The 17714-nt window shown below is 35.5% G+C and overlaps 1 protein-coding gene across 1 annotated transcript; it reads left to right on the top strand.

Moving 5' to 3' along the window:
• Positions 1-321: 321 nt before the first annotated feature.
• LOC130055123 (cell surface hyaluronidase-like) lies at positions 322-16579 on the top strand. Its single transcript, XM_056166636.1, has 23 exons — positions 322-472; positions 941-1172; positions 1560-1720; positions 2397-2526; positions 2839-2994; positions 3793-4014; positions 5109-5213; positions 6665-6798; positions 6895-6967; positions 7919-8058; positions 9047-9204; positions 9384-9453; positions 10817-10951; positions 11077-11209; positions 11545-11608; positions 12571-12606; positions 12746-12880; positions 13035-13212; positions 14519-14707; positions 15052-15410; positions 15779-15947; positions 16231-16290; positions 16459-16579. Exons 1-23 carry the CDS (start codon positions 353-355, stop codon positions 16495-16497), a joined length of 3198 nt encoding a protein of 1065 aa, XP_056022611.1. The 5' UTR covers positions 322-352; the 3' UTR covers positions 16498-16579.
• The last annotated feature ends 1135 nt before the right edge of the window (positions 16580-17714 follow it).

The following is a 17714-nucleotide window of genomic DNA, read 5'->3' as shown; positions in this document are numbered from 1 at the left end:
TGTTTTATGTTTAATAGGAAGACCTTGTGATATATGCATAACTTTTACAGACATGTCTTAACTGTAACATTAGAGTTAATCTCCAAGTAAGTAAATAGCCAGACTTGCAAATTAGCAATACACAAATTATTCAATAGGCTTTCTTTGAGAACTGCTAATACCCAACACTATATAACGACTGACTTAAAAAAAACCCAGAGCAGTGATTGTAAGTGAAGACATCATATGTTGGAAAACACGACGAAGCATGACACGTGACATGCGAATCATAATGCGTTAATTCGGTAGTTTATATAAAACCTTCTTCTGTGTCTCCGCAACAGTTGTACGCTGACAGTACCTAAGTGATAGGATGGTGTCATTTCGCACGCTTTTCCTGACGATGGTGATTTCCGCTGCACTTGGTGCATGTCCGTATGATGACGTGACTTTACATGACTGGTCGGATCCAGATACTTGGCCGAATGGAGAAGTATGTAATAATTTGTCCTGTTGGACGTTTGATATTTTGTAAGTTACATTCAGTTTTGCAAAAATTTTCAACTACACATGCTACCTTTGGTATACGTGCCTGTTGTTAGAAATATGAATAGCAAACACATTTTATTAACTTTTGATTATCAAGATGCGTATTTTATGGTCTTATGAGGTTGCATTTTTATCTAAGAAAACAAAAACAAGCCCGCAGTAATAGTTTAATCGAGGTGTTCATAGTTTAGTTTTAAAACGAAATCTTTTCACTCTATCGAAATTACCTGTGTCATATTAAGAATTTATGACAGAAGAATGTCTTTCTGGTCAATATATTGAAACGTTATGTAATGTTAGATATAAAATCATATATGATTGAAATTACAATCACTCTTGTACACTTCCTCAATAAATGAAATGTTGAATAGATTTGTGTTGTATCAATTTGTCGACGAATTTCATCAAAAAGGTACCAGATGTCGACAGTGTAGTGAAGATTTGGAAAAAGATTCGTTTGAACGTGTCCCCTCCGAAACTTAAAGGAATAGAGATCAATGGAGGAGGAAGTCTGGTATGGGGGAAAATCCCGGGCGAAGAAATCAATCTCAACACCCATTACATTCATATCAAGGACGGGGGAAAAATGGTCATCGGATCCGAGGATTGTAATTATGACGCCAAGACTACTATTACTTTGCTAGGTATGTTATCTTTGTCTTATTTTCTTTGTGCTAGATATTTTATATTTTAGAATATGAAGTATATGTTCTTGTTCTTATGGTGCTTATTTTATTTATATTTCAAGACTATGCCATCCGTTATTAACCATATTTTACATAACATTTGTGAACTATCCGTTGTGATTACCTATTATTTAACATTTGCATTGACAGTGATTGGAAGGATTAATGACTACTATATATAAAGCTGTCAGTTTTGATTGCACATGTATTTAAAGTTTGAACGAGTAAAAATAAATATAATGACAATTTTATCTCCATTTTCAAAGTGTACACTAACAATAAAAATATAATGTTCGTGTAAAGTAAGCTCTATATCCTTGTTTCTATTCTATTTCAAACTAACAGGAACGCGAGGGGTGTCCTCTATTCCTGATTTTGGTGAAAAGTTTATAGGTGTAGATGCAGGTGGTACTTTCGAATGTCACGGAAAGAAGACTCTGGCGTGGACAAAACTAACAGGCACCATAAGTGGATTCAATGCTCTGACTCTAGATTTCAGACATAAGGTATTGTATGGATCAATGCGTATGTATATATCCTGTATGTCTGTCTGTCTGTATGTATGTATGCATGTACATCTATGCATGGAAGGTGAAGATAACGATGAGTGATCAATCTCATAAATCCTATAAGCAATATAAAATAGAGAGTTGGGCAAACACGGATCCCTGGACACACCAGAGGTGGGATCAGGTGCCTAGGAGGATCATGCATACCCTATCGACCGGTCAAACCCGACGTGAGTCATATATCTTGATCAGGTAAACGGAGTTATCCGTAGTTAAAATCAGTGTACCAAGAACGGCCTAACAATCGGTATGAAACACGTCAGACAGCATTTGACCCAATGATATGTTCTATTGGCAAACTAGATCATTGTAAAGATAATAGCATTTGCGAAATGCTGACTTTAAACGAGACTGTTGAAACTCCTGCACCATCAGCTTGTTTGTCAGTAGGCTGCCTCGATTGAAAACCTGACTATATGCAGAACAAGCTCTAGCGTATCGAATCAGTTGATATATATAAACACCATATGCAGATGATAATGGAATATTGCTACATAAATATGGGAAGTTGACGATGGAGAAGCTGAAATCACCCCGTTTGTCATAAAGTTACATATCTAATTTGTTTGAAATGTGACAAGAATTCATTTTTTCTTTGGAATGTCAATTTCAGGAACAACCAGGCATCAAAAACTGGAATGGTGCTTGCTTGTATCATTTTAGCGCAGACGGTACTTTTGTCAAGAGCTTGTTTCGGGGCGCTAATAGTATTGATACCACAGAATATATGAATTTTGTCACTGGTAAGTGTAAAAGTGGGAAAACAGCTTTTGCAGATTTAAATTATATCCCGGTCTTTCTTAACGATTTTTTGTACAATATCTGTAGCTCTTTGCTCTGTCCCAATATTTTCATACAGAGATATGTATCTGCTGCTACCGTTCCAAAGATATTATATTTCAAAACTAGATTTGACAACTCCATTTGATCTTTCGCAACTTGGTGAAAACACAGTGATCGAAATATTGTGATACTTAATTTAGGTGGTTGTATAAAGTATGGAAAGATTTCGTATCATGTAGTCTTAAACAGGAAGAAATCATCTTTTATATCAGGTGTCCCAACATCAGACATAATTGCAATGGCCACACAAGGCGATCTGGACAATAATGTAATGTCTAAATTGTATCCTGTAGTAGATGTTTTGGATACTACTAACCAGGTGCGCAAACACTGGATAAATGATGCCTATGTATTTGCTGCGAGAAAAGGTATGACATTTTTTTTTTTTTTTAGGTTTAAAGAGAATATTTTATCGCAATGTATTTGGCTGTGCTCTGTCTCGTAAAAACAAAATTTTAATCACCACCATCAAGGTAATCGATAACTTATTTTCAAGCTTTATCAGCTAATAATATCTTTTTTTTAAAATTGGTTTTACTTCGACCTAAGTACCTGGTACTATCATGTTGATTGACATCAAACGAGAATCGCTTTGACAATAACGACAGACAAGGCGATGAGAAAAGAGCACTGTGCTTAATTGATTATTTCTAGAAGGTTTATAATATGGTTATTCATTACAGGTTTTACTTAGATATTGGATTAATTGACAGCATATCACTTGTCAGTAATACTGAACATATAGTAATATTTTGTATTAGTTACACATATCACATATATAAGAAACAACCCCCTATTGTATATGTTGGTACATGTAACATTTTGCACAATCTCATCAAAATATAGATCTCTCAAATAGTGTATTTGAAAGTTCTATGTTTTAATGAGATTTCATGTGTTAATTACATATTGTATATATCAGTTTTCTGTAGCATTTATGAGATTTCTCTTGGATATCTTAGTTATTTATTAAATGCATTATTTATTTATCCCATATACAATGTATTATATTTATCCTTTTTGGGCTATCTATTGCATTTCTAGTTATTTGAGTGTTGCATATATTAGATATATATTGCATATATTAGTTAAAATATGCACATGCTATAATTATTATTTCGGAGGCAATACTAGGTGCTTCAACATTTTCAAAACATTTCTTTTAGGAGATACGTTTAAAGATGACATTGGCATATACCAATTTGGACACGAGTATTCAGAGGCAACAATGAAATTAGATATCTTAGGAAATAGCAACTCTCTTGTGGTAATGTCCAGAAACAACAAGGAGGTAAATGTTGACAGTTACGTAGATTTCCTTATCATGGACCAGGCCCTCGCCAATCCGATCATCGATGTGGTAGACGATGTAGGCTTTTGGCCTGTAGGTAAGTCACACTGTTATTTGAGTCGTTCCTAGCAAATAGGGTCCTTATCCTATCCAATTTGATATTGCAATGATTGTAATATTGTCAGCAATTACAACCCTTTCCCCAGGTTGAAGTCCTTGAAGTCAGCGTAACTCCAGTAGCTCTAATGATAAAGGCTTTAGACTTGAAATTAGCAGGAATATACCTTGGTGTATTCACTGGACAACAGGTTAATCTATTTTGAGGTACTGTCGTGGGGAACAATAAACAGGCTATTCGTTAATTTTTACAATAAACGGGTCTATATATAACACCTTCCGTATTCTTAACTTACCGAATGAAACTGCCAGAGAATAATGTTTGATTTATCGCAATATATTATCTATTTCACCGGTCGCGGTAGCTCAGTTATAGAATGTTCACTTTTTGGCCGGAATGACACATGTGCCATTGCCGCGTCAAACCTAAGACCTAAACATAGGTATGACTACTCTGTCGCCAAAATGCTCGGCATTTAGAAGTGAGAATCACGGGTCTCTCAAATATGATAATAAAAACAAGGTCCTGTCTTGTGTCGCGATAGGCGATGGTACGTAAAAACAAACTTCTCACAGCCACGATTCCTGATGCTTAAACTGGGTCTAAATTAATCAACTGATGACGTCTCAATATAAGTGAAAAATCTCGACCGGACGTAAAACAATCAATCATTAAAGATGTTATATTAAGCTATATTTCAATAGATCTTAGAAGAAGGATTTCTAATGCTATGTGAACACATTAACCAGATACTAATGGAGATTCAGAGATTATTGAAGAACCATAAAGGAACTGTGTTTCACATAGTCGCATCCATATTGTACCTTTTCTCTGCCAGGGCAGCATATTATACTTCAACTAAAACATATCCGTACGCATTTTCAGAGTAAAGTGAATTATTTGAAAGCAATGTACAGGTAGGTGTAAATAAAATTATTGAAATCATCAGAGGGAGGATGAAAACTAGCTAGCACGGACCAAAAGAATGGAACTTTGGAGAAGTAGAGGTAGGGATGACCTCAGTGATCATGGTTGTCTTTGTTGATAATGCTGATATTTTGAATTTTTTGTAGGGGACAAAATTTACGTCACGTCCACTGACTATGATTGGAAACAAGTGGAGGAGTTCACGATTATGGAATGTCCGCAGTGTCTAACAAACCAGATTCAACTAAATAGTATGTGTTTTTATATCAATTACACCGTAATACATTAATATCATACAGAAATATAACGCATATCTTACACAGAAATGTTATAGATGCAAGGCGAAGACAACGAACAGTGATCAATCCCATAATTCCTATAAGCTACACAAAATAGATAGTTGGGCAAACAAGGACCCCTGGACACACCAGAGGTGGGATCAGGTGCCTAGGAGGAGTAAGCATCCCCTGTTGACCGGTCACACCCGCCGTGAGCCCTATATCTTGATCAGGTAAACGGAGTTATCCGCAGTAAAAATCAGTGTGCCAAGAACGGCTTAACAATCGGTATGAAACATTTCAGACAGCATTTGACCCAATGCAAGGTTGTATTGACGAACTAGATCATTATAACGATCATAGAATTTACGAAATGCTGACTTCAATCGAGACTGTTGAAACCCCTGTGCCATCAACTTGTTTGTCAGTAGCTTACCTCGATTTAAAAACTGACTATACGCAGAACAAGCTCTTGCATATCGAATCAGTTGAGATATATAAACACCATATGCAGGTGATAATGGAATATTGCTACATAAATATGGGATATATATATATATATAGATATAAATTTAAATGTTATAAGGCTACTGAAAAACAAGTTGAATTTACAGGGGTTTCAACAGTCTCGTTTAAAGTCATTATTTCGCAAATTCTATGCTCGTTATAACAATTTAGTTTGCCAATACAACCTATGATTGGGACAAATACTGTCTGACATGTTTCATATCGATTGTTAGGCCGTTCTTGACACACTGATTTTGATTACAGATTACTCCGTTTACCTGATCAAGAGATAGGGCTCACGTGAGGGCGGGTGTGACCGGTCGACAGAAGATGCTTGCTCCTCCTAGACACCTGATCCCACCTCTGGTATATCCAGGTGTACGTGTTTGCCCAACTCTCTATTTTGTATTGCTTATAGGAGTTACGAGATTGATCACTGTTCGTTATCTTCACCTTTCATATCGCAGAATTATTTACTGGGTGTAAAAAGATATAAAATTTACAGTCTTCCGACACGAATTATCGTTTTGTATTCTGAAAATTGCATGTTAATTATAGATTATGCGTATCAATATGTTAAGACAAAGCGAGTATTTTCCCGTGGGAATACGGGTTAGAATAGGTCCTCAGTACCCCCTTGTTTGTCGTAAGAGGCGACTAAATGGGGGCGGTCCTTCAGATGAGACCGCAAAAACCGAGGTCCAGTGTCGCAGCAGGTGTGGCACCCTCCCTGCTCAACGGTCATAAGTGCCGAGCATAGGCCTAAATTTTACAGCCGTTCACCGGAAATGGTGACGTCTCCATATGAGTGAAATATTCTCGAGAGGGACGTAAAACAATATTCAATCAATCAATCAAAGCGAGTATTTTGACTTGAAGATGAAACTAATATAGATCTAAAATGCGTCTTATTTCAGAACCTCCAAGGTTTTCTCATTATGGTGAAATCTTTAAACGAGTGGACATGAGAGCAGAAGTGTTCCGAACGACTCGGAATATTCACATCACAAGCGAAGTGGCAGAGGGAGAATCCAATGGAGGTCATATCAAGGTCACACAAATATTGGTCTCAATGAAATAATTCAATTACAAATGTTTGTAGAGTAAATGAATATCAGACAAATTGCATTCTTCATTTACTTTACAGTTCCTGTATGGATTTAAGACTGTGAAAGTGGAAAACGTAGAGTTAACGAACTTGGGTGATCCATTGGTGACAGGTAGCTACATTTTCAAATCAATATCTTGTAACCAACCAAAGTTTTTTCCAATATCAATAATTCTTACTAGTGATAACTAGTACATGTAAGAACGGACGTTTTTCCCTGTGACATACTGTATGTAGCCTTCTTTACACTGTAGTTTATTTTTTGCTATTTCTACTGCAAGCGCAGACCGTAAAATCAAAACCCTTATCCATAAAACATAGTCATAATCATAAAGAATGGATATGAGAAAATTTATTTCAAAATTGCAAGAAAGTGTATTAATGAAAAAGTACAAATAACTTGGACGCATTTAAAACTGTATACAGTAATTCATTTCAACGCTTCGGCAAAAATACATATGAAATCGAAGCAGGCTACTGACAACGAATTTGATGGTGCAGAGGTTTCAAAAGTCTCGTTTAAAATCAGCATTTCGCAAATTCTATGGTTTGCCAATACAACCTATCATTGGGTCAAATGCTATCTGACATGTTTCATACCGATTGTTAGTCCGTTCTTGGCACACTGATTTTGACTACGGATAACTCCGTTTACCTGATCAAGATCTAGGGCTCTGTGTGACCGGTCTACAGGGGATGCTTACTCCTCCTAGGCACCTGATCCCACCTCTGGTATATGCATGGGTTCGTGTTTGCCCAAGTCTCTAATTGGTATTGCTTATAGGAGCTATGCTATTAATTACTGTTCGTTATCTTTACCTTTCACATTGAAGATATTTGTAAATCTGCATGTCATAAATGTTATTCTCTGGAATGCAAATGTGAATATAATTTGCACAAGTTTATTATTCTCTACTATAGCATGTGACTATTATTTTGCATACATTTATTTATCTCTTCCTAAAATATGTGAATCTAATTTGCATACGGTTATTTCTTCTCTTCTATAACTTGTGTATATGATTTGCATAAGTTTATTCCTTCTTTTATTCTACATTTTAAGGAAGATACCCTCTTCATTATCACATGTGTGAAAACCTAGCAGACAAGATGATTTATGTCAGCGAGTCGTACCTTCAGAACAACTCAATTCATCACTCCCAGTTTAGATGCATCACCATACATGGTACACACAATGCAAAGGTATTCACTATTTTTGACTTTGTACAAAGAAGATAGAGAATAGCACCCCCTTTAAATTGAATAACAAAACCTTGTAAGCACAGTTTAGCGTTATCATACGTTATAAAATAGATTTGTAAGCACGATGTAACGCTATCCATACATTAATGTACATATATGTGTAATTTTTAGTATCATTCATTGATGTAATTTTAAAAAAAAAAATTAGCGCTAATATACGCTAATGTATTTTTTGTACTTTTAAAGATAACGTATCGCTATCAGACGTTCATAGACACCAGAATTTGATGTGCATTAGTTTTAACCAGTCTATGAACGTGTCAACGACTGTGTATGAGTATCGCTAAAACGTGTATATTTACATTATATAGCTACGTTAATGATAAGCAATTTGTTTTTCATTGTACTAAAAATCTTAATGTGGTGCATTTTATGAATCTTTACCAGAATACGCCCGATCAAGTTTGAAAAGATACTGAAAATTGAAACTAAATACACATCCACGCATTCACTTAAAAGTGAAAGATGGGAACATTATGGGTATCAAACTTCATTAACATGTTTACATAACACCAATAAAATACCTACAACATAAAATTCAAATATTAAACTGAAAATTGTCACGTCAATTTAAGATTGAAAAAAAGATTGCATTTGTGATTTCGTACCTCTTATATCGGTATAGGATGTCCACGATTTCGGCGTTTTGGTCAGTTTATCAGTAGACAAACATGTATATTGGTCGAGAACCAATGACGAATTACAAAGTGAAATAACAATTTGGAACTCTGAGATCATTTATGAGATAATGTTTATCAGTCGTGTATGCTCAGGAAAATATGTCTATAAATAACTATCGAAACATTTGTAGATATGAATGAATATACAGAGAAAGTCCAAGATACCAGTTAACACATTTTTTTTCAAACCTAGAAATTGTCTCCTTTCACATAGGAAAGTAAGCACATTCTACCATTTATTTTATCAGATAAAAAACAACATTTGTTTGAATTCGGTCGGGCACGGATTATTCGTTGAAGATGGTGGAGAGAAACATACACTGTTTGAAGGAAATTTGGCTCTAGGCCAAAGAGCATGGACGGGTTTGATAAACCACCCAATAACAGGAGCGCTACCTAGCGACAGGTATTTTCATTAAGTTGATTTTTCTGTATTTTATGTGAAAAATCTGAAATAATTGATCATTACTGTACACCATGGATGGCTATCAATACTCATTTTACATGGTAATAGTATATGAAACAAACGATTTTTAAATATGGGAAAACTTTAACAAATTTCGCCACATTTCGTGATGTTTTCAGAGAACCTGTTACCTACTGGATCACAAACCCGCTTACAAAAATGATAAATAACGTGGCAGCAGGGAGCGATGTAAGTAAAGCTATCCTAAATTTAGACTAAGAACTGAAATATCAATCAACCATTTGGTTTTATGTTGTTTAACGTCCCATTCGAAAATTCTAACTCTTATATAAACGTCACTAGTTTTAGGTGAAGTAGCACAAACTTTCACTTGTGCATACATTACGCCGTTTAAGTGATGATTATTTATCGTTCTACCGCCTACCTAACACATGTCCTCCGCTTTAAAGATGTGGTCCTTTCTCAGCTGACCTGGGCTTTTTTATATTCATACGAGTCAGAATTCATTCAAGGCTTCTGCAAAGGAAGAAAAGATATTTTGTTGTGGCCTTCGACTCCACATTAGGACGTATCAACGACCTTCTATCTAGTAATAATACTAATTTTCACTCGAATGTCAATTCCATATATACGAAGAGGTACTCGAAATAAGAGACATCACAGTCCTCCAAATCTGTTTCTTACCTAGATATTTTATTCAACATAAATGTCAACGGCAAACTAACAACTTAACTTCATGACATACTGGATGACTTTAGTTTCTCCATTGTCAACTTCTCATATTCATTTGCAATATACTATTATCACCTACATATGGTGTTTATGTTTCTCAACTGATTCAATACCCATGGGTATATTTTGTGTATGCTCAGTTTTTAAATCAAGGCAGACTACTTACAAATAAGTTGATGTTACAAGGGTTTGAACAGTCACGATAAACTCCACATTTCGCACATTCTATGGTGGTTATAACGATCTAACAACCTATCGTTGAGTCAAATGCTGTCTCAAGTGTTTCAAACCAATTGTTAAGTCTTTCTTTACACACTGATTTTGACCACAGAATACTCTGTTTACCTGATTAACATATACGACTCAAGGAATCTGTGACCAGTCAACAGGGGATGCATACTCACTCCAAGAACCTGATCCCACCTCTGGTGCGTTCAGGAATCCGTGTTTGTCTGATCCCACCTCTGATGCGTTCAGGGATCCGTGTTTGTCTGATCCCACCTCTGGTGCGTTCAGGGATCCATGTTTACCCTACTCTTACTTTTCTATTCTTTACAGGAGTTATGAGATTGATCACTGTTCGTTATCTTCACCTTTCATTGATCACTGTTCGTTATCTTCACGTCTTTATCATATCGGAAAGACTGGTGTAGTATTTCAATTGTTAAGCAAATTCATGAAATGGTAATAATATTGAAATGGTAAACTTCAAACAGTAATAATGATAATTGATATGATAGTCATAGAAATATGTCAATTCATGTAATCTGTTGCCTTGAATATGAAATCATGGAAATAAACATACGTAAACGTAATACTGTTTAGAACGCTGGTCAGCAGTACCTTCAATTTTTTTCAGTTCATTGGAATTTGGTTTCTCTTCCCGGAGGCCCCGATAGGACCCTCAGCCACGAAAAACTTCATGAGACCAGGCGAGGCTAAACACACACCAGTAGAATTATTCACAAACAATGTTATTCATTCTTATGGAAAAGTAAGTACGAAACTTCGATTTTGATAAATGGAACATCTTACTAAACTATTTCTATACGAGATGATATAACTGATAAATAGAACAATGAACAGAGTTCATATGATAGGTATTATGTTGAATTGTAGACTGGACTTTTCGTGGATAACCAGTTATTCCCAAATCAAACTGTAAACAAGGTATACAACAAACTAAATACCCGGATGACACCGACCGACACAACATCGGAACGTGTTCCTATGATCTTCGACAGAACAACAGGTATATTGAGTACAAAATTTAAATGGATTATTTTACCCATTATTCCCAGAAATGATCGTCATTATTAACACATTGTATGTAGTTTAATGGATATAAGCATTGTAAAGAAATCTAAGCCATATTTTAATGTAGAAGATGTTTCCCTGTTTTCCATGAAAATGCATAGCGCGTAATCCTTACTACGATATTTTATTACCATTTTCCATATGCTTGTGGTTATGTACTTACTAACAATTGAAAATGTCCAACATTTTCTACAAATCCATCCATGCTTAGAATTCTGTAAAACCAGTTATTAACATTTAGATGCTAGAAAGCAATGTATTTCTTTGCAGCATTCAAGTGCAGAAATCGGAATTTGTGGATCCGTGGAGGTCCAACTATAGTTCGATACGCATCGTAAGTATCCGGTTACCTTAAGCCCCATCCCATTATCATTTTAAAAGTATTTACAGAGTGATTACGGAATTTAGCTCCTTAAGAATGCTTTATTGTAATGTTTTCAAATGTTTGAGTCTATGTAAACTGCTATGAGAGAGCTATGCGATTTTTTTACGCAGTTTAATTTTAACATATGACCTGTAACATGCAAGTAGCAAAAATAAAAACAAAACCAGTCGTACAAAACTGTCTTTGGAGAAAGCGTATGTTGTCTCTGCCTGTTGCCTAATCCTATCATGTTACACATAATAAAATATGTTTAAATTCACCTGTTTTAATAGCTTGTTCTGCGTATTGTAAGTTTTTTAATCGAGGCAAGCTACTGACAAACAAGTTGATGGTACAGGGATTTCAACACTCTCTATTGAAGGCAACATTTTGCAAATTCTATGGTCGTTATAACGATTTAGTTCGTGAATACAACCTATCATTGGGTCGAATGCTGTCTGACGTGTTTCATACTGATTGTTAGGCCGTTCTTAGCACACTGATTTTGACTAAGGGTGATTCCGTTACCTGATCAGGATATAGGGATCACGACGGGTATGACCGGTCGATAGGGGGTGCTTACTCCTCCTAGGCACCTGATCCCGCCTCTGGTGTGTCCAGGGGTCCGTGTTTGCCCAACTATATATTTTGTATTACTTATAGGAGTTCTGCTGTTGATCACTGTTCGTTATATTCACCTTTCATGAAAATTATATGCAGATTTCATTTGTACTCATCTCATTGATTATGTGTACGTCTTCTTTAATTGTTTGATAAGAATTTTTTTATTTTGCTTGGCGACAATGGGTATCATTTTTAGCGTATGGTATCAGGAATATCACAGAGACCCTGGGAACTCTTTCCATATTCAATGTACTACCAAGTTTTATGCTTAGAGAATAAGGGTTTATTTCTCATTTTCTCGATTTTAGGTTGGCTGAGAGTATGGAGGTAGCTGCCCTTGTAAAGTAAGTAAATTCGATCTTAGAAATGTAATGTTGTAAGATTTTCAATGCCTACATATCAAATAGCAAGAGCAAAAGGAAGAAAAAATTGTGTGATGAATGATGCTTTTTCCTTCATTTCAAATTTGTAATGTTTCTCTAGAGAACAGACCTCCTATCAACTATTTGAGAAAAGCGTGGTAATTGGATTGACAGAGAATTTGGGAGAACCACAAAATGTGAAAGCAAAAGATGGAAGTATTTTAAAATGGTCTCGTTCCATGCCAAAGTTTAATTTGTGAGTGAAATACGAGTATAATTCAATTCCAATGTATTTACAGCAAATTCTAAATGGAAAACCTTTGTAATTGTTTTTGAAAAACTAGATTTAAAAATCCCCCAGTGAAGTGATACCTGAATTTATTATAGTTTCTTATAATTGATTTCTTTAGAGCGAATACGATCCGAGGTTTTCAATTTCGTCGTGGACCAGTGTTTGTAAGATCCTGCTTTTTTGGGGGATTTCAGCCCACCGATCAATACAACGCTGCAGCTTTTACACATAGTGCCTGTGTACTAGAATTCAACTCCCGCAACTACTTCATGTCCACCTTTTTTGATTTTGCCGATGTGAGAAAATATTCCATAATTTTTTACTTTTATTTTTAAGCTTGTGTAGTAAATTTTATAGTATTTGAAGGGCGACCTCTATCGTTTATATCAATGACCGACATCCAGACGACGGGCAATGTAACCGGTCAATTTGCTTTGTTTCGCAAAGATTGATTGATTGAATATTGTTTAACGTCACTCTCGAGAATATTTCACTGCCGGTGAAGGGCTGCAAAATTTAGTCCTATGCTCGGTGCGTATGGCCATTGAGCAGGGAGGGATCTTTATCGTACCACGCCTGCTGTGACACGGGACCTCGGTTTCTGCGGTCTCATCCCATTGACCTTTAGTTTTGTTTCGCAAAGAACCAAAATATACTTTGCAACAATATTGACACAATAACTGAAAACAAAACTATTGAACCAATGGTGTTTTTAATCCTCTGTTTATCATATAAACCCACTTGTGTAAGCAAATGTTTGCACCCATGTATACTACAATTAATTAAAAAATGATAACGATGATGACTCCTGATTAGCATTCGTTTGATATTTTGCAAGAACACACAAGAAATGACTACACATGTGTCGGTGTTGTTCTCTATGTCAATTAACATTTGATTAGTATCGGTATATATATTCACTATCTTCACCTTTCATAGACTGGTTACCAATAACACGCTACTGTTTTTGTGCATCTTTCCAGGTTTTGAGCATCATAAAACTTGGCCTTGATATTGGTGTCTTATACTAAACATTCAGTACTCAGTTGCTCAAAAGTGTGTTAAGTTGAACAGGCAGTTAATGTCTATACAAATCTACACAATTATGTAAGAGTTCATGACAATTTAACTGTTAAAGTTAACTATGCTTCGTGGCAACAGGGTCCAGTTTATTTCCCCCCTTTAATTAGTTTTCGTATCAGACGACAGACTACTTGTGGGGCACGATTTACCCGGGAACAATAGTAGTATATCTTTTCAAAAGCAAGAATATAAGCACAGTAAAACTATTATATTAAAGAGTATGAACCTTACTTCGTGCAGATTGCTTGTCGTGTCATTTTGAGACACACAAACACATTGTGCATCTCTCTCTCTCTCTCTCTCTCTCTCTCTCTCTCTCTCTCTCTCTCTGTGTGTATGTGTGTGAAATGGGGTTTTTTACGGTATTTACATGTGGTTATTTATCCAGACAATTGATCATGTGCTTTTAACTTACTTCGTAAAGGAAAATCACAAGTATTGCATGCTCCAACCTTTGTATAAAGATACAATTTGATGAAATTCCGAAAGCATACAAATGATATTCTTATTTCATCATAGGGTTCTAATGCTGGAAACCGATTTTTACATGTCCCATGTAAAAAACAAGTCCACAGTGATGCTACATTAGCGATCAAAGATTTCAAAAACGACTTCTATATCGTGAAAAACATTCCATTTACAACAACGGAGGAGTGTAGTTACAGAAGCAACTGGGGTGCTGCAAAATGTCCTCATGATTACGGTCAGGTAGATTGATATTTCGAACATACTAGATTTGTTTTAATCAGTGTGATATATATTCTTACAGAAGTGCAATATCCAGACATGATATACCTATGTACTATTTGCGTATCTAATACAGCATATGATATCTAATTTGATAATGAAATCATTAATAGTCATTCACATAATCTGTTTTGTTTTTTTTATTTACGACGTACTTTCACTGGAATTTGTTAAAATCAGCTGCTATTTGATATCAATTTGTTATTTTCTTTTCTATGAGAATGTGTTTGAACACTGACGTAAAAATGAAAATTAGATTCTTGAATAGTTTCGTTTATGATTGAATTGAAACCACTTTCTTTTAGATTTCCGTGTATACACCGCCAACCGGGAATAATATGTTTGTTGCCAGGACTGACGTCAATTTCCCAATAGTAGAAGTGTACGATCAAATCCCATCCCAGAGATTTATCACCATCTTAGGAGGACGATTTAACTATCTTTTCTACTTTAAAACCGCAGTACCTAAAAATATCTTTCTGGTCGGATCTTCCATTACGAAGTCCAAGACTGTGGTTCTGGCTTACTGTATTCCAAGAAATGCTGCTTTCAACATGAAGTTCAAAATCGGAGACACTGAGTTAACTACGACTCAGGTGAATTCATTGGAAAAAGTCCAAAGTGACACAGATGGTGGGAAGTTCTTCTTCGACCAAACAGTGGGGTATGTACTCAAAGTTAAAAAGTCACGTTTTCTCATTACAAGCAAGGTGAAGATAACGAACAGTGATCAATCTCATAACTCCCACAAGCAATACAAATTAGATAGTTGGGCAAACACGGACCCCTGGACACACCAGAGGTGGGATCCTTTAAGAATGTGCAATACAAAACACAGAAAGTTCAACTGTTTGAATTATTTGTACATGTACTCCACTTTGACAATAACAACAACGAAATGATCATCATGTACTTCATGGAGTTTTCACTGGGAACTTCAAACATATGTATTGTCAATAGTATTTGTTTGTCCTTTGTAAATTTATAAAAGTAACACAAATATCGAATACAGTATTCGTAAACCATTTTCAGAGTCGTGTTTTTCAAGATGCTTCACAACAAGGACTTCATGGGTGAATTGTCACAATGTCCTCAGAACAGGTGCCCTACTGTCAATATTTTCATAGGCCAGGGAGACATGTCAGACAACGACTGTTCTGGGAGATTTCAGACCAATCCTAGCTACGTCCAACCTGCACCGGTACGACACATTACTACATTCGCCAACGAGAATACATGTAATAACGTTACACGACGTAAAAGCTCTGCACGTATTCTTTTCAGGAATTCATTACAGAATGGACAGAGTTGATTTTGATATTTATATTGGACTATGTTTATGATAGGTTTATTATGGAACAATTAATTCTAAAAAAAATAAATATTCTATTTGTTTTAATTTCTTACATGTAGAAGACCAGACGAAATTTATGATTGCGCTACATTATGCAACAAACAAAACTAAATAATTTCTTATTTGATAGAATGGTCAACCTACAGAGTCAGTGGAAGAAATGCCGGCAGATGTCAGTTCACCACCTGGCGTAAGTTTGATGAATATTAAGAACAGTATCGAATTCAAAAACATTTTTCCATATATTTGATTTCCTTCTCAATATCATTTGTTTTGCTAAACTACTTAGCAATAAATCATTAATACCAATTTTCTCACGTATTTCCGGTATTGGTTAATATTGTCGATCTATTTGCAGTGGATCGGTGCAGGGGCATCCTACCCATTCCCACAGTGATCATAAGAATGTTGGTATTATGCTTTAGGTATGAATTGTCACAGGGAAGCATCATAAGAATAAACTATGTTGTTGAAACATATACTCATTTGTTTGATTGTAAGCGAATTCAATATTTGTTTTAAAAAGTTTAAAAGCATGTGTATAAATAATATATTATATATACATATCCGTTAATACCATGGCCGCGCCGAACCTAAGAGGCACCTGATCCCACCTCTGATGTGTCCAAAGGTCCATTTTCCCCTACTCTTAATTTTGTATTCTTTGTGAGATTTATGAGATTCATTACTGTTCCTTATCTGTGATCAATCTCATAACTCCTATAAGGAATTTAAAATCAAGAGATGGACAAGCACGGAACCCTGGACACACCAGAGGTGGGACCAGGTGTCTAGGAGGTATTAACATCCCCTGTCGACCGGTCACATCTGCCGTGAGCCCTATATCTTAATCACGTAAATGGAGTAATACCTAATCAGAATTAATGTGTTAATTACGGCTTAACAATTGGTATGAAACACGTCAAACAGCATTGATGGGAAGCGAATTCTCTATAAATCATAATATATTGATTTTTGTTTGACAAGAAACAATGGGAAGCGAATTTTATGTTTGTACATAAAGGATTAATTCTGAATCAAAACATGCATAAATCCATGCGAATGAATTATGCATATATTCATTTCCGTTAATGCATACTGATTTCAATTAAATTCTGGTGTTTTTTTAAAAAATACTTTAAAAATCAAACGTGTAGATCACTTATGTTCTCATTTGTTTGATGGGATTGTTGAATATATATTGTTTAACGTTTAGGGGGATCTTTATCATGTCATACCTGCTGTGATACGGGCATATGTTTTTGTGGTCTTATAAAAAAACACCCAATTTAGTCGCCTTTTACTACAAGCGAGGGGTACTGTGGACCTATTCTGGCACAGGTCCACACTGGATAGAATGGAATTCTATATCAAAAAACCTTTAAAACATATAGTATTCCGCTTATATTCATCTCTGATAAGTTCTAACAACTTATGATGTCTTCATACATTAATTGATAACAAAGGTCATAAAACATTTGCCCGAAAGGGTGAAAATAATGAACAATTATCAATCACATTATTCCTATGAGGAATACAAAATCAAGAATTGGGAAAACACGGATCCCTGGATATACCAGAGATGGAACCTGGTGCCTAGGAGGAGTGAGCATC

This window comes from Ostrea edulis, chromosome 5 (assembly GCF_947568905.1).
Source record: "Ostrea edulis chromosome 5, xbOstEdul1.1, whole genome shotgun sequence".
NCBI classification, from domain to species: domain Eukaryota; kingdom Metazoa; phylum Mollusca; class Bivalvia; order Ostreida; family Ostreidae; genus Ostrea; species Ostrea edulis.
Note: the sequence above shows the minus strand (reverse complement) of the source record. Positions and strands in the feature narration are given on the sequence as shown.

What these genes read in the sequence shown, in the direction of transcription:
- LOC130055123 (XM_056166636.1), top strand. Translation starts at nt 353, where the DNA reads ATGGTGTCATTTCGCACGCTTTTCCTGACGATGGTGATTTCCGCTGCA. An exon ending in CCTTTTTTGATTTTGCCGAT is followed by an intron (nt 13,213 to 14,518) that starts GTGAGAAAATAT and finishes ATTTCATCATAG; the next exon opens with GGTTCTAATGCTGGAAACCG. An exon ending in ATGTCAGTTCACCACCTGGC is followed by an intron (nt 16,291 to 16,458) that starts GTAAGTTTGATG and finishes ATCTATTTGCAG; the next exon opens with TGGATCGGTGCAGGGGCATC.